Here is a 24412-nt window from a genome sequence, read left to right as displayed (position 1 = left end):
TCCACATAGGGGATAACAACCTCCTTCAACTGCCAGCTAACAAAGCTGCTCTTTTAGCTCACGTGCTTTTAATGCTGGAGGTCCCAGGTCCAACCCCCTCCTGCCCCATTGGCCAGGGTGGGCCCCATCCCCCTCCCTGTCTGCCCATATTGGGCAGGGGACAAATCCCAATTCGGAAGGTTCCACCATGACAGGAATGGCCAGAACAATGTGGGGAATTTCAGGCCAACCAGCGCCTCCTGGTGGTGGGGTCTGGAACCAACAGCAGCCAGGGCTCCCCGAAGTCCTGGCAGAGGGAGACTGGTCTCCTTCCCGTACCACTGCCAGGGCACGAACTGCCCGCCCAGCTGCACCAACCTGGAGGGAGGGGGCCCCCTGCTGTGCACCGCCTCTGCCCTTCCCCTTCTCTGCTCACAGCACTGTGCGGCAGCAGGACACCTGGGTTCTGTCTGCAGCTCTGGGAGGGGAGTCTAGTGGTTAGAGCGCACCCCAACTCTTAGACCTTCCTTCACCCCCCTCTCTCTGCTTCTGCCTCAGCTGTGTATGTGGGGAAATTACATCAGCAGCAGCCATGTTGGTAGCCAGTCCCCACCTTCCCTTTGGGGGCACAGTCCCCCCTCAGGGAACCTCCCAGACCCCCCCAGCAGGACTTGAACCCACAGCCTGCAGCTCTGGAAAGGCAACACCCTCCCCAAGCAGCCACTGGAGGCAGTGCCAGACGCTGCCTCCAGGGGGCAGCAGCATGTGTCTGTGCAGCCAGCCGCCCCTTAAAGCAGCGCCCCCTGGTGCATGCATCAGGCATTGCATTTGTGTCTTCCTGTTCCACAGTCTGCCTCAGGGTCCCACAGCAAGTTAATATAAAGCCAGGAACAGAACCCAGGCCCCCTGGCTCCAAGCTCCCCCCAATCCCCCTGCTCTAACCACTAGACACCACTCCCCTCCCAGAACTGGGGATAGAACCAAGACCCCTGGCTCCCAGCCCCCCTGCTCTAACCCCTAGACACCACATCCCTCCCAGAGCTAGGGATAGAACCAGGAGTCCTAGTTTCCCCTTTAAAATCCCTCTGGGTGGTTTTAATTCTCCTCTCTCCTCCCGGCTGGTCCTGGTCACATGGGAGATGGGGGGGCGGGATTCGGAGGGATTGCAGGGAATTTGCTCAGCACATTGGCGAGACTGTCGGCTCAGCCGCTGCCTGGAAAGTGGGTCACGGGCGGTGCGGGGAGCTGAGCGCGTGGTGAGAGACGTCTGGATCTGGGCAAAACATCCAGCCACACGTGAGCCTTTAAATGCAGCCCTGGGGCAAGGGACCAGATTCCCTCCATGAGGGGCCTGATCCCGTCTCTTTATATGGGCAGCTACACTCCCCACCCCGTTATCTGGGAAAGAAAGAGGAACTTGCTCTTATATTATATGGATTACGGTAGCGCCTACAAATCCTAACCGATACTGGGCCCCATTGTGCCGGGTGCTGCATAGACACCCAAGCGACAGCCCCTGCCCCAAAGCCTAGCTAACCAAAGGGTGGGGGAAACTGAGGCACAGAGAGGGGAAGGGACTTGTCCAAGGTCACCCAGCAGGTCAGTGGCAGAGCCAGGAATGGAACCCAGGTGTCCTGAGGCCCACACCAGTGCCCCACTCACTAGATCACACTGCTGCTCAAACACTGGCGCCGTCCTCGGCCTGTGAAGTCCTGGCAGGTGTTTCATTTGGACTCCGGTCCATGGGAACTAGACTGGACCCACGGGTCCTCTGCCACCCCCTGCTCTGACCACTAGACCCCTCTCCCCTCCCAGGGCTGGGGATAGAACCCAGGAGTCCGGGTTCCCAGTGCCATGATCTGGCTTCTCACTCCATGGGCAGATGGGGAGGTGAATTACAGATGCCACCTGAGCTTCAGAGGGTGGGGAAACTGAGGCAGTAGATGGGGGGGAGGAATGGGGAGCCGACCCACTCATGCCTCTCACCGTCTCCGCCTGTCTCTCTCCCCTAGGTCTGAGCCGCGCCGGGCTGCCCTTTGGCCTGGTGCGGCGGGAACTGGCCTGCGAGGGCTACCCCATCGAGCTGCGCTGCCCCGGCAGCGACGTCATCATGGTGGAGAACGCCAACTACGGGCGCACGGACGACAAGATCTGTGATGCCGACCCCTTCCAGATGGAGAACGTGCAGTGCTACCTCCCTGACGCCTTCAAGATCATGTCCCAGAGGTGAGCGCGCCTCACCCGCACCCCATACGGCACCCCCCGGGCAAGGGGACCCCTGTCTCTCCTGGGTGCCCAGGGCTGCACCTTGTTCCCCCCTGCCTCCAGCTAGAGGAAGAATCACTTGTGTTTAACTGGGTGCCAGCTCCTCACCGCCCCCAAGCCTGTTAGCCCCCCAGGTGCACCCCAATCCCTGAGCCCCTGTGACATCACTGGCTACCCCCCGAAATCCCCACGGGGGCAGTGCACACGCCAGAGTGTTTGAGTCACCTGCCCCTCAGCAGTTCCCTGCCCTCGCAGCCTGGAGATCTAGTCAGAGTGAAAACAAGCAGGTTTCCAGCTGGGGAACAAGGGTGGGGGAGAGCAAAGGTTCCCCAGAGAACGAAACCAAGACACGCGGCTAGAGGCTGCACGTAACCTAAGCAGGCGAATTCACCGTCCACAGCCATCGTCTGTCTGTCTATCCCCATCCACCACCCCCACCTATCTATCTATCTATCTATCTCTCCCCATCTGCCCCATCCAGCCATCCATCTATCTACCTATCTATCCTCATCCACCCCCTCTATCTATCTATCCCCATCCATCCCCTCATCTATCTATACCCATCCACCCATTCTATCTATCTCCATCCACTCCTATCTATCTATCTATACCCATCCACCCATTCTATCCCCACCCACCCCATCTATCTATCTATCTCCATCCATTCCTTCTATCTATCTATCCCCACCACCCCCTCTATCTATCTATCTCCATCCACTCCTTCTATCTATTTATCTATACCCATCCACCCATTCCATCTATCTATCCCTATCCACCCCCTCTATCTATACCCATCCACCCATTCTATCTATCTATCCCCACCCACCCCATCTATCTATCCTCATCCACCCCCTCTATCTATCTATCCCCATCCATCCCCTCATCTATCTATACCCATCCACCCATTCTATCCCCACCCACCCCATCTATCTATCTATCTATCTATCTATCTCCATCCATTCCTTCTATCTATCTATCCCCACCACCCCCTCTATCTATCTATCTCCATCCACTCCTTCTATCTATTTATCTATACCCATCCATCCATTCCATCTATCCCCACCCACCCCCTCTATCTATCTATCTCCATCCACTCCTTCTATCTATTTATCTATACCCATCCACCCATTCCATCTATCTACCCCTATCCACCCCCTCTATCTATACCCATCCACCCATTCTATCTATCTATCCCTATCCACCCCCTCTATCTATACCCATCCACCCATTCCATCTATCTATCCCTATCCACCCCCTCTATCTATACCCATCCACCCATTCTATCTATCTATCCCCACCCACCCCATCTATCTATCCCCATCCACCCCCTCTATCTATCTATCGATCTATCTCCATCCACTCCTATCTATTTATCTATCCCCATTCACCTGTTCTATCTATCTCCATCCACCCCTTCTATCTATCTATGTCCATCCACCCCTTCTATCTATGTATCTATCCCCATTCAATATATCTATCTCCAGCCACCCATTCGTTCTATTCATCTATCTATACCCACCCACCCATTCTATCTATCCTGTCTATTTATTTATCTGTCCCCATACACCCTATCTATCTATCTATCTATCTATCCCCATTCACCCGTTCTTTCTTTCTTTCTGTCTGTCTCCATCCACCCTGTCTATTTATCTTTCTGTCTCCATCCACCCCTTCTATCTATCTATCTATCGATCCCCATCCACCCATTCGTTCTATTTATCTATCTATCCCTACCCACCCACCCATTCTATCTATCTATCTATCTATCCTCATCTACCTGATCTATCTATCTATCTCCATACACCTCCTATCTATCTATCCCCATACACCCATCTATCTATCTATCAATCTATCTATCTATCTATCTATCTATCTATCTATCTCCATACACCCATTCATTCTATCGATCGACCCCCATCCACCCATTCATTCTATTTATCTATCCCCACCCACCCACTCTATTTATCTATCCCCATCCACCTGATCTATCCACCTGATCTATCTATCTATCTATCTATCTATCTATCTATCTCCCCATGCCAGGTCCATATGGCATCTGCCAGCGAGGGTTGCAGGGTTGCAGCGAGGGTTGCACACACACACACATGCGCCCCATGCTGTACACCTCCAGACGTCTTCCTTCCAGAACCAGGGATAGAACAAAGGACTCCTGACTCCCAGCCACACCCCCTGCTGCTTTAACCACTAGACCCCGCTCCCCCAATCTCTGTGGATGTCTCACTGCTGTAGAGATGGGTCCTCCCTAAAGCAGACAGCCCCTCTGCCAGCCAAGTAGCCATTCTCCACGGGGCTTGGAGCCACTCCCCCCCCAGCTAGCCTGCCTTGGAACACCCCCTCCCCCACAGCTAACACAGTAGCCAAGGGGCTGTGGGGGAGGGGGTGTTCCAAGGCAGGCTAGCTGGGGGGGGAGTGGGGGGCAGTGAGATCTGGGGGTGAGGGCTAGGGGTGGGTGGAGGCCAGCAGAAGAAAGGGCAGGCCGGCGGGCATTGGGCGGGCACAGGCAGCGTGTGGTCAGAGGGCTTTTCCAAAGAGGGTTTCCTTCCTGGGTACTGTGTGGCCAGGTCCTGGACCACCGCTCAGCCCCCAGGCTGGCAATGCCCCTGCATCTGGCACAGCTCTGCCCTCCCCCACCAGCCTGACACAGCCCCCACGTCTGGCACAGCTTCCCCCCAACCTGGCTCCACCCCCGCCCCCCCAGCCTGGCACAGCCCCGTGGAGAATGGCTACTTGGCTGGCAGAGGGGCTGTCTGCTTTAGGGAGGACCCATCTCTACAGCAGTGAGACATCCACAGAGATTGGGGGAGCGGGGTCTAGTGGTTAAAGCAGCAGGGGGTGTGGCTGGGAGTCAGGACTCCTTTGTTCTATCCCTGGTTCTGGAAGGAAGACGTCTGGAGCAGCTCACAACTGCGGGTGCCAACCTCAGGGCAGAGACTGTCGCAAACCGGGCAGACCCCTCAAGCTGGTGGAGTGTTGTATAATGAGATTTCACCCAGCCAGTAACAACTGTGAACTCCCGGATTGGTCGCAGACACTCCCCGTAGCCTCTCCAGTCTATCCTGCCGCCCGGACACACAGGACTTAGTGACAAATGGTCACTCACACCCAGGAGCGGCGCCAGGGTTTCTGGCGCCCTAGGCAGAATTCGGGGGGTGGCATTTTGTGCGCTCCCCTCAGGGCGCGCGGGAGCTTCCGGTTCCACTCCCGTCGCGCCGCCGAAGAAGGACCCTCCGCCGAAATGCCGCAGGCGACAGTGGCAGCCATTGAGCTGCTCAATTGCCTGCCGCTGTTTTCCACGGCACGTTGGCAGAAGGTCCTTCTTCAGCGGCGCGACGGGAGCGGAACCGGAAGCTCCCGTGCGCCCCGTGGGGAGCGCACAAAATGCAGCCCCCCGAATCCTGGCGCCCTAGGCGATTGCCAGGCGATTGCAATCGCCTAGGGTCGCCTAATGGAAGCATCGGCCCTGCTCACACCAAAACTCACCACGCTCGGGTTGCTTCCAGCCCTAAGAGGCCAGTCACTGACCCCAGATCATTGGTACTCTAGATCCTACACCAACGACAGCGCCCGTAGCCAGGCCTGGACCAAACTAGCTAAAGGTTTATTAACTAGGGAGAAGAAATCCGAGTTAGTGACAGAGTAAAGCAAGCGAACATACACACACCCGTGAGTTCCCAGCTAGCTCCTGAGGGTTGTCGTGATCTGTCAATTCGAGGCGTCTCTCAGGGCGGACCCAGGAGGCAGCCTCTGGGGAGCTCTGGCTTCAGTTTGCTTTCTCTGACCCCCCAGAGTTCAAACAGCCAAAGAGATGGAAGATTTTCCTGTGGCTTTGTTAAAACAAAATAAATTTCCTTCATTCAGCTTCCAAGCAGCATTTCCCAGGTGCCAGTAACCAGCCTTTGTACTGCGATGGTCCTTGATGGCCCGGCTGATCTGGCTAGTCCTGCTGGATGGGTGGCAGACCAAGGCAAACATTTTCACAGTTATAAAGCAAAGTCAGGACTCCTGGGTTCTAGCCCCGGCTCTGGGAGGGGGTGGTGCCTAGTGGTTAGAGCAGAGGGTGGCTGGGAGTCAGGATGCTAGCTTCAATTCCCACCATTGGGCCTGTGAGCCAGACTCCCAGAAGCCCTTGCAGCAGGAACAGGAGTGTTGCAGGGTGGGGTGGGTGGAGAGATCACCACCTTCCTCCTCCTGGCAATGCCACCCCCCATCCCTGCTGCCAGGGAGCTCCGACAACCCCCCCCCATACCCCCCCCCCGATCCCTCCCTCGTTAGCTCCTGCCACCTGCTCTCCCTGGCAAGGCTGATGCAATCGGAGAAGGGGTGGACGGGGCCGTTCCCCGGGGCCGTCGGCTGCTAGAGCAACCTGGGCTCGTGTCCCCGGGACCCAGGCAGGGCTCCCCCGGGGCGGGGCAGCTGCCGCCTCATTAGCCACGGCTGTTTGCCAGAGATGGGCAGGGAAGGGAGGGGGGCCCTCTCCAGGCTCCCACCACCTGCTCCCCCAGCTGGTTGGCACCAGGCAGCTCCCAAATCCGCCCTGGCTCCAGCCTTGGCTAGGGCTGCAGGAACTTCCGGGGGGTCAGGGTGTGGGAGCAGGACTCCTGGGTTCTGTCCCTAGCTCTGGGAGGGGAGTGGGGCCTGGGGGTTAGTTCAGGGGGGCTGGGTCCCACACTTTTGCTGTGGAGGTCACAGGAGACTTTGAACCCCCTTACTCCTGCCCCCCCCTCCGATTTGATGCATCCCCCAAGGGGCTGGGCCATATGTTCATTCATTTCCACTCTCTCCCCAGTTCTTTCCTCTCCCTTCCATTAGCCGCCCCCCGCGACCTCTGACGGGAGGTGAGTTGGCCAGTCCTCAGCTATGACCTGGGGGCAGGGAACAGAACCCCCCACCCTGGTATAGGCAGGTCAGGGGTTCAGCAGCCTGGGGCAAAGGCTGCGGAGGGGGGATGAGTGGAGCAATGTCGCCCTCCCATGGCCATTCTCCGCAATGACAAGAGCATGCTTGACTCCCAGCTCGGGGGAGCGACTCCGGGGGCTCAGCTCCAGCTGCCTCTGGACTCTGCTCGGTCCTGAACACTGACCCCTCCCCCAAGACCTCCCCCTCCCCCTCCCCCTCCCCCCCATGGCCTCCTCTTGGACCTGGGACATCAGACTGGCCAGGACACCAGGGTTCTTTCATCTTTGACACCAGAGGTACCCTCAGGTTAACGTCTGGTCAGAGAACTCCCAGGAATCACCCCCCCCACACACACACAAGGGATCTGCTCCCTGGGGCACAGGCACCAGGAATCACCTCCCAGCCCCCCGAGGGGTCCATGCCCCAGGGCACAGGCGCTAGGGGGAGGAGGGAGTGGGTCTTCGCCCTCCCACTGGGAGAACAGAGGGAGTCTTTGAACCCTACTTAGCTTTACTGGGTGACTCCCCCGGCCCCTCCCTGCTCCCCCTTTGGGGGCTGCTCGCTGGGTCCTGAGCCCCAGGGGAGTCCCAAGCAGCCGTGAGCTTAGAACCCCCAAAAGGAAACGTGTTGCCTGTTACCCTGCGGGACTCCCTGCCACAGGAGGCAGCACGGCCAAGGGGAGCTGGGCAGGGTGGGCCTGAAGGAGGGTTCCCTAATTCCCCTCTTCTCTCTTTATACCCCTCCTCTTGCCGTCCCACCTGTCCCACCGCTCCCCCTCCCCCTCCCGCCTGCACGCTCGCCTCGTTCGTTCTTACATCCGTTCCTTCTTTCCCGCCCTGCTCCTCTTTCTTTCTTTTGTTCTTTCTTCCCTTCTGGCTTCCTTTCATGCTGTTCTTCTTTCTCTCTCTCCCTGGCTTTGTTCTCTCCCGCTCTCTCTGCGGTTCTAGCTGTGGGACTGAGCCGGAGAGGCCGTTAAAGGTGAAATACCATCAAGGAAGCAGCTCTTCCTGGATATTTATTACTCCACTCTTGGACTTTCAGCCTCGGCTCGGTGACAATAGCGAGCCGAACAATGAGGGGCCCCCAGCCCGGGGCTCTCAGCCCCCCAGGAAACCCCCTCCACAGAGCTAATGTAGTTTGGGCAATTATCCTGCAGTGCTTGCCGGGAAAAATACCCCTGAGCCAAACCTCCCCCTCACCCACACGCGGCCTGCCACAGAGACGTGATTGTAACAGGCAGCGTGGCGGTGAGAACCCACAACCCCGAGTGGGGGGGGGAGGGGGGAGGGGGGTGTAGATGGGGCCATGCTGACATGGGCGTGCATGGAGGGGGGTGCAGGTGTGTGGGGGGTGGAGCTGTATGTAGTAAGTGTGGGGGGGTGAATCTGCACACATGGGAATGAGTAGGTGTGTGTATGTGTGTGGGGGTGTGTTTGGAACACAGGAATCACCCTCCCGATGGGCCCATCTACCCTGGTCTCCCGGCTCCAGCCACTCACACCAGCAGCTTCAGAGGCTGGTGCAGGGAGCCCCCTAGAGGGCAGTGATGGAATAACAAGCCTAGGTGGGGCCTTTTACCCCTTCGCTCAGGGGCCAGGGTTCCAGCCCTGATTTCACGCTTTTTTCTCCTGCCTGGGATGCTCAGGTGACCCAGCCAGGCCCGACCTGGCCTGCTGCGGTTTTGGCCCGTCTCATTCTGTGGCAGTGGGTTCCACAGGCCAATTCTGCCCCCTAGCTAAAGCAGCCCCTTCTTTCAGCCTGGTCGTGGGTGCCCTGCGCCCCGTGTTCTGAGCAGGCCCAGTAGAGGGAATCGGTTTTACGCTGGGCTCAGGCTGAGATACTCAGTGGGAGGGGGTGAAAGGCGAGACAGCCCTGGGGATTGTCTGCCCTGGATTGAGACCCCACAGACACAGGCCGATGTACATCCCGCCTTGCAGACGGGGCTTCTTCGGTGCCATCTCCACATTTCACAGTGGTGGAAACTGAGACACCGGAACGGGAATGGGTTTCTGCACGCCAACTCTGTGTCAAGGCCGGGAAGAGAACCCAGGTGTCCTGACCCCCAGTTCCCTCAGCCTCACTCTAACCCCTAGGCACCACTCCCTAGATGTGGGACTAGAACCCAGGTATCCTGACTCCAACCTCCCTGCTCTAACCCCTAGGCACCACTCCCTAGACGTGGGAATAGAGCACTGCTGTCCTGACCCCCAGCCCTCCCCGCTGTAACCCATAGGCACCACTCCCTAGACGTGGGACTAGAACCCAGGTGTCCTGACCTCCAGCCCTCCCAGCTCTAACCCCTAGGCACCGCTCCCCTGAGCTGTCCAGACTCCCAGTCTGAGGCTTGAATGAGCTGCCTTTAGGGCAAGACATAAAACCAAGGCCCTGATCCTCTGAAGGTCACTGAAGGACCCCCCGCGCCCTCCCCATGTTTCTCACAAAAGTCAGGGCATGAAGCCCAGCTTCCTGGCCCCATCCCAAGGCCAGCCATCTCCTCGTCGCTTCCCGACATCCCTCTCCTGCCCAGCCCTGCTCCTGTTTCAGCCAGGGTTCTGCGCTGCCCTGACACGCCCCAGAGGTGGCCGCATTTCGGCACTGTTATGTTGCATCACTCCGGGACTGTCTTTAATGTATCGGCCCCCCGGGCCCCCTCTCTCCCCCAGGTGCAATAACCGGACGCAGTGCGTGGTGGTGGCTGGATCGGACGCCTTCCCGGACCCCTGCCCCGGAACCTACAAGTACCTGGAGGTCCAGTATGACTGTGTCCCATATAGTGAGTCCCATTCTCGTTGCTCTTTACAACCGTGTCCGGGTCCGATTTGTTCGCTTCCCTCCTTGCTGTGAAAAACCTCCCACCCAAAGCGGGGGGAGACCCCCCAGAACCGGCTCCCTGATCCCTGGCGCTGGGGGGAGGACTTGCGGGGGGGAATGACTGGGACCAGGGCTAAAGGATTTGGGTGCCTCGCTTTGGCTCCATCCTTTGGGGGAGAACATGCCACGGGGCTGGAGGGGGAGATGCTAATGGAGGAGATGTCCCTGCCCCCCGCTGTCACTGCTGGCCCCAGTGTGGTGCTAGGGGGCGCTGTGGTGCAAGGAGAGGGTGTGAGGGGCTCGGTAGGGGGCTTGCTCCCCTCACAGTCAGTGTGAGCCCCTAGAAGTAATAGAGAAGCCAGCAAGCCCGCGGGGGGGGGGGGGGGCGCGTATCACACGTCTCGCCACTGAGGCTGCTGGACACAGACAGACCCTGCGGTTCCCGCCGGCTCTCCAGCCAGCGCTGCCCAGCATCACCATGGAGGTCACCTCGCGTCCCAGCCACACCTAAGGTTACACTGCAGTACCCTGCCCATCCCAAGGGGGCGCTGCGGAGCGAGGCTAGGATGAGGACCTGCCCTGCTTGTTCCGGGGTGGGGGGGATTGTACTGGTCCCAGGAAGGGGCTGAGTGGGGAGAAGTGATTGGCGACCCACGTGTCCCCATGCGGTGGGAGGGGAGTGGGGTCTAGTGGTTAGAGCAGTGGGGGAGGGTGGAGGTCAGGACTCAGGTGGGAAGGATCCTGGAGCTACGTTTGAGAAGGGAGCGTCCTTCTGGGGCAGGTTTCTGGCAACGGGGGGCCCTGGGTTGGGCTGGGTTTGGGGAGCACCTGCCCTAGGCCAGAGCGGGGGGAGGAGCAGAAGGGAGATCTGGAGTTGGGGAGGGAAGAGAGACTCTGTGTGTGTGTGTGTACATGTGTGTGCTCCACATGTGTATGCATGTGCTCCCTATGTGCTGTGCGTGTGGATGTGGGCACATGCGGGTGTGCTCTGCATGTGTGCACACCCCTCCGCCCCCACTCAGCTCCCCTTCCCAACACACACCCAGCAGCAATCGGAGCCGCAGGTGTGTTGGAAACAGGACAGGCTGACAGTCCCCTGCTCCTCTTGGGCCTGGGAAATTCCCTCCTGAGGAGCAGGTCCTCCTGTGTGGAAACAGGAAGTGGGGTTCAAGGAACAAACAGGAAGTCAGGTCTGGAAAAAACAGGAAGTCCCACCTTGGCAGGCTGAGCTGGCTCTGTGACAGCTCCTTGGCCTCCAAGGGAACCAGGTCTAGGGTTACCAATTTTGGTTGGACATATTCCTGGAGGTTTCATCACATGACATAATCTTTAATTCCTGGAGACTTCAGGACAATCCTGGAGGGTTGCCAACCCTAGCCAGCTCCCAGCATAGAAAGCAACAGGAGGCGCTCTGCCCCCCAAATCCTGCCTCTGTAGGTTGCTCAGTGCCTGCCCCCACTGGGTTCCCCCAAACCAGAGGAACCCCAAAAGGATCCCAGGAGAGTGATCCCAACTCTGGGGTGCACAGTAGGATCTTTGCTCCAGCTCATCCATGCCTACTGGGGATCAACAGAGAAGGAACAGCAGGCTGGGGGGTGGGGTTTGAAGCCAGCGCTGCTGTCTAAGGGAGCCAGTTTTGGGGCGCCTCTCTCCCTCTGGGTCTGCAGCAAACACCCCCTGTCCCCTCCCTGCCGCTTTGTGTAGCGCGAGCCAGGGCATATCATTTCAGGGGTGGGGGGCGTTGCTTCCTGTTGTTTGACGCACTGTCTTTTTCTGGGGGGGCTGGGCTGGGGGGAGGGGAGCCCTGGTAACACCCCCTTTGGTTTCTCCTCGCAGACAGAGCCGGAGCCGAGAGGACGTCAGAGTCCAGCGCATCCTCTTAACCGTTTTAACTCCGATTCCTGTTCCTTTTCCTTTCAGCTCCGCGGGGGACGTGCCCAGACAACCTCCCTCATCTCAGGATATAACTGACTCTGCCCCCCTCCCAACAGCATGGGGGCACCCCACTGAGACTGGGCTGGGATCTCAGACAGGCTGGGCTGCGAGCGGGATGGGGCTGCAGAGAGGGCTAGGCGGGAAGGGTGGGGGGGCCAGCACAAGGGGGGGACGGATGGCAGGGGGAGCGACGGAGCGTGGAGAGGAGAGAGCTGCAGAGATGGAGGGCTGGAAATTGGAGCCTGCCGGGCTCTGCTGATTTCCCCCAGCTAAGGGCCTGGCCCTGAGGTCCCAGCTGAATGAGTTTTCACGCACACACACACATACACAGATGCAGGTGTATACATCGCACATGTGCGTACACTGCACACACACATGCACACAGATGCACACACCTGTACATTGCACACGTTTGTATCCCACTCACACACATGCACACAGATGCACATGTATGTGCATTGCACATGTCTGTAGCATGCCCGTAGCATGCACACATATGCATACACCTGCATAATGCACACATCTGTACACAGCACACACATATGCCTGCACATTGCACGTCTGTATCCTTCACACACACATGCACACAGATGCACGTGTGTACATTGCACGTGTCTATACACAGCACACACACATGAACATAGCTGCACCTTGCCTGTACACTGCACATATCTGTAGCATGCACACATATGCACACGCCTGCACATTGCACATGACTGTATCCTGCACACACGCATGTACACATATGCACACCCCTGTACATTGCACACGTCTGTATCCTGCACACTTGCAAGCGCACAGATGCACACGCCTGTACATTGCACACATCTGTACACAGCACACATGCATGCACCCAGAGGCACACCCATGCATGTTGCATATGCCAGCACTCACACCCGGTATCCGAGAGGCAGAGCATTCCTGTCCCTGCCTCCTCACCATGTGGCTGCCTGTGTCAGCTGGGCCAGATCCAAGGCGTTGTGATTCGGCGTAGGGTTTATCCCTCGCCCGTTTACACCAGCTGGGCCCCTCTGCCACTCCCCGATTTCCATTCCCATCTGCCGCTCCTTCCTTGGGAGAAATGGAAATTGACATGTCTCCCCCCCCACACTCCCACCCGCTCATGCAACACATTTCAAGGCGACATACGCACTGCCCAAATGCTTGCCGGGTGGCATCGCTGCAGCGGATTGGCCACCCCTCTCCTCACATTTCAAGGCGCGGCTGTTCTCCTGGCGCTGGCTCGGTGCCCACCATCTGCTCTCCCCCGCGCTGCCACTCACCCAACAGCCAACGTCAGCAAGGGACAGGCGAGGTTCGGGCCGTGGGACTAGCGACGAGAGAGAGAGCGGGGGTGGAGCTCAGCAATGCTGGCATGACGGTGCTGAATCCAGATCTGGCTCTCAGTTATGCTGCGGTGTAAACCCAAAGTGGCTCCCTAGAAGTCCAATTCTGCTCCCACCGTGACCAGCGTGGAAAGCAGGAGTTAGCGCCACCAAAACTGGAGCGTACATCCAGAGTAACTCGGATGAAGCAAAATCCCGCTCTTGCTTATACCAAGGTGTAGATCTGGAGTCACTGCCAGGAAGCTGGACTCTGATCCCAGTTACACCAGGGTATAAAGCAAGAGTTAACTCCATCCAAACCGGATTCAAACCAAAGTAACTCAGATGAAGCAAAATCCTGCTCTCATTTACACCAAGCTGTAAATCTGGAGTCACTGCCTAGAAGCTGGACTCTGACCTCAGTTACACCAGGGTGTAAAGCAAGATTTAACTCCCGCCAAATCAGATTCAAACCGGAGTAACTCAGATGAAGCAAAATCCTGCTCTCATGGATACCAAGGTGTAAATCTGATGTCACTCTCTGAAAAGCAGATTCCCAAGTGGGGAATTGACTTTAATGGCTCTACGCCCGTTTACACCAGCTGGGTGTCTGCGCCTCTGATTTCATTGACTTGGGTGTGTAAATCCAGAGCTAGCTCACCGTGGGTCTGGCAGGACAGGCCAGGGAGCGGCTTTCTCAGCTCCAGAGCCCCCTGGCTAGGGTCAGAGGCACCTTCTGGGCCTAGTGCTGAGGCAGCAGCCAGCTGGGAATCACTGGGAAGTGGGCGCGTGGGCCCCAGGTTTTCCCATAGGGAAAGGAGGATGGCCAAGGCGGTGGGGCAGACCGAGGGATCTGGGGCAGAAGGGGCCAGATCCAGAGCTGGCGTAAAGCGATGCCACTCCATTGGCGTCACCTGTCTGCTCCGTCCCTGCTCAGGAGGGTCCAGCCAGCCCAGGCCGGGGACCAGCCCATCCTGGAGTCCCCAGCACGAGGAGCTGAGACCCGGCTATCAGAGGGGCCTCAGTGTCTGCTGTTCCCCATTGCGAGGGGGCAGCCCTCCCGGGTCAGACGTGGGGCTGGCAACCTCCGATATGAGACAGGCAAGTCCTGGGGTGGGGGGACCCCAAGGTAACCCAACAGGGCAGGCTCATGGCTAGGATGTAAGATTCACTGCCAGGCCTTGAACCGGCATCAAACCCCCGCTGGAAGAAGAGGCAGCGGAGCCTCTCCTCCACCCTGAGTCGCCCAGGGCTCAGGGATGCGCCAGACCCAGGGTCAAGCTGCTGCTGTGAATCAGGCCGAGCAGGACCTTGAACCCGGGTCTTCATCTGCCAAGTGACGGCTCAGCCACAGGGCTCTTGGCCCTTCTGGGAGCTCGCCCGAGTAACCGTCCCGACCAGGTTTTCATCATAACCGAGCCGGGCCCGTGCCATGGGCTCATTTTGACCTCCCTGCATTTTTTAAATGGCGGGGGAGAGATTTGGGGAAAAGCTTTCAGCCAGCTCGGCTGCGTGTGCAGGGTTTGGGCCTCTCCCCAGCCCTGGGCATAACACTGCGGGGGTGGGCATCGGCCCCATGCTGGGCACGGGGGAGTGGAGAAGGCGACAGCACAGGCCAGCGAGCTAGGAGTCAGGACTCCTGGGTTCTGTTCTCAGCTCTGAAAGGGGAGGGAGCCAGGGCTAGATCCCAGGAGGCCAGGCCCAAAGCTGGGCACCACCACGGCATTGTGGGAAGCAGCTGTGATTTCACACAGCTGCATGCCCAGCATGTGCCCCCCAACTCCCACTACTTAACCACAAGGTGGAGCATGATGGAAGTCGTGCTAACATGAAGCAAAGCATGATGGGAGTCGTGCTAACATGAAGCAAAGCATGATGGGAGTCACGCCAACCCTGCCAGGCCTCATTCAACTCACCACGACAAAAACGTGCTTCCATCCCGGAGCGCGTCTGGCGCCTTCTAACCCACAATGCTTTGCACCGGGCCGGGATAATCAGCAGCCAGACCTCCCCCCCAACCATGCAGCTCCTCCTCTCTCTCTGCGCTCCATGCGGCCCCATGCCATCCGTCTGTCCCTTCCTGCTCTCCCAAGGGGTGCCCCAGTGCTGTTGATCTTTGGGGGTTGGGGCAGGGCAGGGGTGCAGAAAGCGGGGAGATGGGGGAGGGGGACGGAGGGTGTGTGTGTCGAACTCCCCGCTTTCTTCCTTTGCAGCTGCCTCCGTTCTAACCAAACAGCCTATTTTCCTTCTTCAGGTGCCAATTTTCCTTGCGTTAATTGAATGCCTCTAATTTTGGTTGGGTCTTTTTGTTTGTTTTTTTCTTATCTATTTAATTTATTTTGGAGGGGGCAGGATTATAAAACTATAACTGTTATAATTGTGCAAATAGAAAAAAAACCCAACCCTTTTTCTCAGCCCCCCCCCCCCCCCCGCCTCTCTCTTTTATTTCCTGTCACATTGTTTCTTTCCCTTCCTTCCCCCGGGATCTCGAGGGGGCGCCTCTGTTTTTTCCACAAGGGATTTGTTAGTCATTGACAGCAGCTGTGTATATTTCAGGCCAGGCCCGGGCTGCCTTTACTCAGTTGGATGAGCAGTTATTCACTAGTTATTATTATAGCAATGCCTGGAGGTCTCAGCCAAGATCCAGGCCCCCTACCCTTCTGCCGGGTGCTGCACAGACAGAGAAGGGGACGGCCCCCCTGCCCCAAAGAGCTTCCTGAAGCAGCCAAGAAAAGGGGCACAGGCCCATTCTGATTCCTTTGCTCTGCCCCACCCCGCCACCCCCCCACACCCCGTCTGGTTTACAGCATCATCAGCCCTGAACGGTCAAAAACCCAGACCCCAAAAGGCGAGATCAGCTTAGAAATCATTTGATTTTAAAACCGGAAGGAAGCCTGGCTCTGTCTAGCTGCCGTCGGCTTCGGGAGCCTCCCCGTCTCCGGGGCTTGTTTCTCTGCAGCCACAAGGGCTACACGTCGAGGGGCAGATTCTCCGCTGGGGTTAGGGCGCTCTGAGCTGTCGGGCCGGCCAACGTGACGGGGCTGCCCCGGGGCTCTTCAGAGCTACGGCCCTAGCGCTAGAGAGCTCGCTGGCCTGGCCACAACAGACTCAGCCCTTAGCAGAGCGGCACGGGGGAACCCGTCACTCTCAGCCAGCACCTGTGTGGACCAGCCGACAATCTCGCCCCAAGTTTTCCATATTTTTTATCCACCCATCGTCACGGGAGCCGGGTTAGGGTTAAGCCCCAGGTCTCATGCGGCTCCGTTGGCAGCAAGGCAATTCGCGCCCCCCCGCCTCCGAACCCCACAACATCCCCAGGGTGGGGCACCAATTTGCCTCCCGCCCTGGCACAAACGTGTGTGGCTGGAGATTTCTACCCGGCTGCTACGGCCTGTGTCACTAAGGCCCCTGCTGAGCGGATTGGCGGATGTTAATTTCCGGCTGGAGCTGTTTTTTCCCCTTCCCAAGCACTATTTTTAACTCGCTTCCCCCTGTATTTAATATCCCTCCCCCCACAGTTCCCTTTCCACAAGTTCACCAGCTTGGCGTTAGTGCTGCAGCAGGATGCCGAGGAGGCCGGGCCCAGGCTAGCCCTCGGGGCTCCCATGGAGCAAGGCAGGGGGCCACCTCGCTCCGCACCGCCTTAGCCCCGTGCCCTTCCGGAGCCATCTCCAGGGCAGGAGTTCAGCCGGGCCGGCTGTCAGCGCCGCCCCACAGAACTCGCCGCCAACGGCCACGGTCTTCTGCACTGGGGAGAACGGCCGACCCCAGAGCCAACCAGGGAGGGGCAACGAGGGGGTGAGAGTCAGGCTCCAGCACTACTAGATTGTCAGTCTGTCCATCCCCACACACACCCCTCTGTCTGTCCAGCCAACCAGCCCCATACACACCCTTCTGTCTGTCCATCCAGCCCCATGCACACCCCTCTGTCTGTCCAGCCAACCAGCCCCATACACACCCCTCTGTCTGTCCATCCAGCCCCATGCACACCCCTGTCTGTCCACCCAGCCCCATGCACACCCCTCTGTCTGTCCAGCCAGCCAGCCCCATACACACCCCTCTGTCTGTCCAGCCAGCCCCATACACACCGCTCCAGCCAGCCCCATACACACCCCTCTGTCTGTCCATCCAGCCCCATGCACACCCCTCTGTCTGTCCAGCCAGCCAGCCCCATACACACCCCTCTGTCTGTCCAGCCAACCAGCCCCATACACACCCCTGTCTGTCCACCCAGCCCCATGCACACCCCTGTCTGTCCACCCAGCCCCATGCACACCCCTCTGTCTGTCCAGCCAGCCAGCCCCATACACACCCCTCTGTCTGTCCAGCCAGCCCCATACACACCGCTCCAGCCAGCCCCATACACACCCCTCTGTCTGTCCATCCAGCCCCATGCACACCCCTCTGTCTGTCCAGCCAACCAGCCCCATACACACCCCTCTGTCTGTCCAGCCAGCCAGCCCCATACACACCCCTCTGTCTGTCCATCCAGCCCCATGCACACCCCTCTGTCTGTCCAGCCAGCCAGCCCCATACACACCCCTCTGTCTGTCCAGCCAGCCCCATACACACCGCTCCAGCCAGCCCCATGCACACCCCTCTGTCTGTCCAGCCAACCAGCCCCATACACACCCCTCTGTCTGTCCATCCAGCCCCATGCACACCCCTGTCTGTCCACCCAGCCCCATGCACACCCCTCTGTCTGTCCAGCCAGCCAGCCCCATACACACCCCTCTGTCTGTCCAGCCAGCCAGCCCCATGCACACCCCTCTGTCTGTCCAGCCAGCCAGCCCCATACACACCCCTCTGTCTGTCCATCCAGCCCCATGCACACCCCTCTCTCTGTCCAGCCAGCCAGCCCCATACACACCCCTCTGTCTGTCCAGCCAGCCCCATACACACCGCTCCAGCCAGCCCCATACACACCCCTCTGTCTGTCCATCCATCCATCCATCCATCTCCCCACACACCCCTCTATCTGTCCACCCAGCCCCATGCACACCCCTCTGTCTGTCCAGCCAGCCAGCCCCATACACACCCATCTGTCTGTCCATCCATCCCCATGCACTCCGCTCCAGCCAGCCCCATACACACCGCTCTGTCTGTCCAGCCAGCCAGCCCCATACACACCGCTCTGTCTGTCCATCCAGCCAGCCCCATACACACCGCTCTGTCTGTCCATCCAGCCCCATGCACACTCCTCTGTCTGACCATCCATCCCCTCGATCCAGCCAGCCAGCCCCATAGACACCCTCTGTCTGTCCATACAGCCCCATGCACACCACTCCATCCATCCATCCATCCATCCCCCATACACACCTCTCCATACAGCCAGCCAGCCCCATGCACACCCCTCTATCCACCCAGCCCCATACATACCCCTCTGTCTGTCCAACCAGCCCCATACATACCCCCCGGTCTGTCCATCCAGCCCCATACACACCCCTTTATCCATTCATCCCCCCTATCCATTCATCCATCCCCAGGTGCACCCACCCATCCATTCCATACACACCTCTCTATCCAGCCAGCCCCATAAACTCCCTATCTACCCTCAAACACCCCTTCTCTGCATCTACTCAGCCCCATACACAGCGCTCTGTCTATCCTCACACACAGCTGGTAGCCAACTGTCTATCCCCTTTCTCCCCCTCTGTCTACCCAGCCCCATGCAGCCCCCGCTGTCCGTCTGTCGGGCAGCAGTAACCTCTGGTGGGGCGCAGTTCCATAAGCCCAGCCCAGGCCCAACTCCTCACACCGCCCCCCCCTCCCGGGTCACATCTCACACCCAGGCCTGAATAGACATGTAGCTAAGGAGCCCCTGGCAGGTTGGGGTGTGAACCCCGGTGTCTGTCCTGGCCAAATGCCAGCCTGGAGAATTCCCTCCTCTCTGCCTGAACGGCGCTGAAAGCTGGCGCCAGACAGAGAGGGATCAAAAGTGGTGCCCCCTAGAGGGGACAGGCCCCGTGTCCCATTCCCTGCCCCCCTGAGCCAGCTAGTCCCCTGCCCTGGGGTCGGATCAGAGCCAGCGCCCCCTAGAGGGGAAAGGCCCCGTGTCCCATTCCCTGCCCCCCTGAGCCAGCTAGTCCCCTGCCCTGGGGTCACATCAGAGCCAGCGCCCCCTAGAGGGGAAAGGCCCCGTGTCCCATTCCCTGCCCCCCTGAGCCAGCTAGTCCCCTGCCCTGGGGTCGGATCAGAGCCAGCGCCCTCTAGAGGGGAAAGGCCCCGTGTCCCATTCCCTGCCCCCTGAGCCAGCTAGTCCCCTGCCCTGGGGTCACATCAGAGCCAGCGTCCCCTAGAGGGGAAAGACCCCGTGTCCCATTCCCTGCCCCCTGAGCCAGCTAGTCCCCTGCCCTGGGGTCACATCAGAGCCAGCGCCCCCTAGAGGCGAAAGGCCCCGTGTCCCATTCCCGGCCCCCTGAGCCAGCTAGTCCCCTGCCCTGGGGCCACATCAGAGCCAGCGCCCCCTAGAGGGGAAAGGCCCCGTGTCCCATTCCCTGCCCCCTGAGCCAGCTAGTCCCCTGCCCTGGGGTCACATCAGAGCCAGCGCCCCCTAGAGGGGAAAGGCCCTGTGTCCCATTCCCTGCCCCCCTGAGCCAGCCAGTCCCCTGCCCTGGAGTCAGATCAAAGCCAGCGCCCCCTAGAGGGGAAAGGCCCCATGTCCTATTCCCTGCCCCCCAGAGCCGCCCTGGGGTCAGATTGAAGCCAGACCCCCTGCCCTCCCTCCCCCCCCCCGCAGAGGAGGAAGTTTCCATTCAAAGTGTAGTTAAAAAACAAGGTCATTTGTATGTAGTTGGAGGCAGAGCTCTCGGCACAGCGCCGCGACCAGTGCAGCTCACAGTGCCCCCTGGATTTCGGTGGAGCTGTGTGCTGCTTCCCCAAGCTCTTCAGTGGACCAAGCAGACACTGGAGGGCTCTGTGGGCTCTGAGCTAGGAGGGCACCAGTCCACTGCTAACAGGATCAGGAGGGCAGCGTGGTCTAGTGGCGAGAGCACTGCACTGAGGCGCAGAAGAGCTGGGCTCTATTTCTGGCTCTTCTGGGTGAGCTGGAAGGAGTTGCTTCCCTGCTCCGTGCCTCAGTTTCCCCACTGGTATACCGGGCGGGGGGGCATTTAGGATGCTGACCAGGGATTATCGTCACAGGGTGGAGGCATCAGAGAGCAAGGAGCAGATGGAATGTGGTCGAGGTGCAGTGGGGCTGGGGTGACCAGATGTCCCGATTTTTTAGGGACAGTCCCGATTTTGGGGTCTTTTTCTTGTATAGGCTCCTATTACCCCCCACCCCCTGTCCCAATTTTTCATATTTGCTGTCTGGTCACCCTAAGTGGGGCGTGGGAGGGCTGTGTCTGAGCAGGGGATGCGGGACAGGCCCGTCAATCATGACAGAACCAATCCTGGTTTACGGCGCACAGAGGGTTTTCCTCAGTGGGGTAGGAGCTTTCAGAGGCGATGAGAAAGGGAGCCTGGATTCCCAGCGCGTCTGGGAGTGAGAGACAGGGGCTTTGGGACAGGGACATAGGGGTGTGATGGGTCTGTGCTTAGGAACTGCTGAGCAGCGTGCTCGAAATACACCTTTATAGACAGCTGAATGGGGGCAAGGTGGGTGGGGATAGATAGGCAGTGGGGGGGGTGGAGAGAGAGAGAGGTGTATAATCCAGGGCCGCCCGGGGGGGGGGGGGGGCAAGGGGGGCAATTTTTCCCGGGCCCAGCAGGGGCCCCCACAAGAATTTTTCGGGGGCCCTGGAGAAGGGTCCTTCACTCGCTCTGGGGGCCCCGGAAAACTCTCACGAGGCCCGGGCCCCCGGAGCATCTTCCACGGCAATTCAGTGGCAGGGGGGTCCTTCCACTCCGGGACCCACCGCCGAAGACCCCAGGCCCCCTGAATCCTCTGGGCGGCCCTGGTATAATCCATGGTGCCCCCACATCTTGGATATTCCCTGCAGTTCCGGTCTCCCCATCACAAAAAAAAATACATTAGGACTGGAAAAAGTACAGAGAAGGGCAACAAAATTGATCAGGGGGATGGAACAGCTTCCGTATGACAAGAAAGTAAAAACCCTGGAAGTGTTCAGCTTACAAAAGAGACGACTATGGGGCACATGATAGAGGGCTGTAAAATCATGGCTGGTGTGGAGACAGTGACTCGGGAAGTGTTACTGACCCCTTCACGTAGCACAAAAGCCAGGGCTCACCCGACAAAACGAACAGGCAGCAGGTTTAAAACAACCCTAAGTACGTCTGCAAGCCCCGCCCAATCAGCCTGTGGAACGCACTGCTGGGGCTCTTGGGAAGGCCAAATCGATTGGAGGTGTTCCTGGAGGATAGGTCCATCAATGGCTATTAGCCAAGCTAGCCAGGGACGCAGCCCCATGCTCTGGGTGTCTCTAAGTAAGCTTTTGATGGCCAGAAGCTGGGACTGGATGACAGGGATGAGTCACATGATAATTGCCCTGTTCTGTTAGTTCCCTTTGAAGCACCTGGAACCAGCGTCTCTCAGAAGACAGGACACTGGGCTAGCTGGACCATTGGGCTGACCCAGCCTGGCTGTTCTTATGGGATAGATAGATAGATAGATAGATAGAAGGGGTGGATGGGGATAGACAGATAGATAGAAGGGGTGGATGGGGATAGATAGATAGATAGATAGATCTGATCATCTACTCAGACCTCCTGCATGACTCAGACCAGGGAATACACCCATTTAGATCTAGGGTGATGAGTGGGCTGATATTGACAAGAGAGGATTGGTGTCACCTTGAAGCTAAGCAACAGAAGATCAGCAGTTGAGGGTGGGGGCGGATGCAGGGCTGACAGGGCCGGGGGCGGGGGGGAAAGCTGGTACAAATTACCGGGGCCTGGCGGTCTGGAAGGGGGCCTGGGGCCCGGCTTCCCCAGCTTCGTCTGTTTAGCTGGGGGGCCCGGAAAATTTTTTTCACCGGGGCCCAAACACACTCTCAGCGGCCCTGGGCAGATGTCTATGGGCCACCTGGGCCTCTTAGTTCAGCTGAGATCCCAGAATTCTGGGTCCTTTGACTGATCGATCAATCTGTCTATCCCCATACACCCCCTCTAGCTATCTACCTGTCTATCCCCATACACCCCCTCTATCTAACTGCCTGTCCCCATACACATCTATCTATCTATCTATCTATCTATCTATCTATCTATCTATCTATCTATCTATCTAACCCCATACACAATCATCCATCTGTCCATCCCTATCTATTTCCTACTGTCCTTTCTGTTCCTGGGGTGCTCAGAGTTTTGCATTTGGGTTTTTTTTTAAATTCTTATAATTTTGGGTTGTTGCAACATTTCTTATTATTTTATTATTTACATTGGGGTGGGGGGTGTCTTGATGTTTCTCTTTCCAAGGGCGTCGCTGCTGGAGCAAAAAAAAAAAAAAACCCGTTGAATCCCAAAAGCAAATCAAACCTGATTTATAAAATCCTCCAACAAAAACCCAACGCACGTTTCTCTCTCTCTCTTTGCCTAAAAGAAGCAACAATTTTACCAATTAAAAAGGGCGGGGGCGGGCTCTGAAAAAACGGGGGTCGGAAGGGCGGGGCGGGAAAAGTTGCGGTAAAGAAAAGGTTTCTTTGGGGCGGGGGGGAAAAGCAATTTAATCTCTTCTCTCTTTTTTTTTCCTTCTTCCCTTGCACTTTTTTTTTTTCAATCTATTTTTTTTCTTCTTTCTTCCGATGCTTAAAGTAGAAGTGGAACAAAAAGGTAAACAGAACATTACCACTGACCCCCTAAACCTAACACCTTGTTATATTCTCTGTGGCCATATTAAATGTGAACTCCATCTCCTCTGATCCTACCCCGGTCCCTCTTTTCCTAACTTACCTTTTTCCTCCCAGACCCTTCCCTCCCCCCCGCCTCCCCCCCCCCCCCCAATTTTCTCTCTCTGGTCTTGTTAATTCCAATTGGCCTCCCGAGCTAAAATACAGGCCCTTTCGCCACCTGCCCGATGCAAAACACAGGCCAACCAGCTCCAATCTGGAAAGGATTTTTGTAACCAAACTGGAATCCAAAGTCTGATCCATGATTCCTTGGCTCGTCTGCTCGTGGGGGGCTGGGGGGGCAACCATTAATGTCTGCTCGACTTTTTACCTCCTTCAGGGGAACTAGTCATGGGGGCTTCCTCTCCGTCTTTTTTTAATCATTCAACTGAGTTTCTCTGCTCCTCTGTTCATGTTTCCATGGCAACCAGTCGGGTATCTACCTCAGTCACCGGCTTTCTCTTTCTCCTCTTGATTTCGGTTCTGTCTCTTTTTTATGATTATGATTTCCTAATTCCTTCTTCCCCCCCTCCCTTAACACGGGATTTTAAAAAACGTGCTTAATATGAGCGGGGAGGGAGCTGACAGGTCAGATGGGCTTATTGATTGGTTTAAAAAAAAAATTCCGTCCATTTGATTTCAATCGGCAAATTCCCTTTTTGACTCCCTCTGCTTCGTGGCCAGGCGGTTGGCCAAGGGAGGGGTGGATCTCCATGGATTTGGGTGCTTACATTGGTTCAGCATGGGCGTGCAGCTATCCCTGTTTGGGACAGCGCGTGACCCTGTGTGCAAATCCCCATGAAGTCAATGGGACTTTCACTCCCACTGAAATTTATTTCATTAATGGTAGTGTTATTTATTGTACTGATCATTAGTACACAAGGAGACTTCAAACATTAGAACAGAAGCACATGCTTAAAGTTAAGCACCTGCTTTACCAGGGTGCCAATTCAGAATTCTTTCCCACACCCCAAGCAGGAGCTCCTAAACCTCTTGGGTTCTTTTAGTAAAAGCCTGGCTTAAAGTGCCCACTTTCATTTCCTTTGACTTTGTCTCATTCCTCCCGGCTTGTCCTCTCTGTTAACCCCTGGAGCGCTCTGCTAACGAGACGACGCACAACTAAAAAACACAACCCCGATTTGTTTATATATATATTTCTGTCTACACACATATATATATAAACCAGCTTTTTAACACTTAGCAGTAGTAATTTGTTGGGTACGTTTGTTTGGTTTTAGTTTGTTTTTACTAACCACTTTAATATGGAATTTTATGTTGTTTCTTTTTATTCTTTTTTCGTTCCTTTATTTCTTTTCTTCTGATAAATCCTGGGTTTGGGATTCTTCTTATTTTTTTCCTGCCTGTTAAAAGAAATTAAATTAAGCAAAAGCTGCA

At 57.3% G+C, this 24412-nt stretch overlaps 1 protein-coding gene across 5 annotated transcripts in view; it reads left to right on the top strand.

Annotated features, from left to right (window-relative positions):
• LOC123353556 (adhesion G protein-coupled receptor L1) overlaps nt 1-24412 on the top strand; it is a 96028-nt gene that overhangs the window by 42830 nt on the left and 28786 nt on the right. For 4 of the 5 annotated variants that reach the window (XM_044994737.1, XM_044994739.1, XM_044994736.1 and 1 more), the window contains exons 3-5: nt 1992-2205; nt 9825-9934; nt 22947-22961. In XM_044994737.1, the coding sequence (XP_044850672.1) occupies nt 1992-2205; nt 9825-9934; nt 22947-22961 (339 nt within the window). The remainder of the gene's footprint in view (nt 1-1991; nt 2206-9824; nt 9935-22946; nt 22962-24412) is intronic. The other variant, XM_044994738.1, reaches the window with a different exon arrangement.

The sequence above is a fragment of the Mauremys mutica genome, chromosome 20 (assembly GCF_020497125.1).
Source record: "Mauremys mutica isolate MM-2020 ecotype Southern chromosome 20, ASM2049712v1, whole genome shotgun sequence".
Taxonomy (NCBI): Eukaryota; Metazoa; Chordata; order Testudines; family Geoemydidae; genus Mauremys; species Mauremys mutica.
This window is presented reverse-complemented; position numbering and strand designations above follow the sequence as displayed.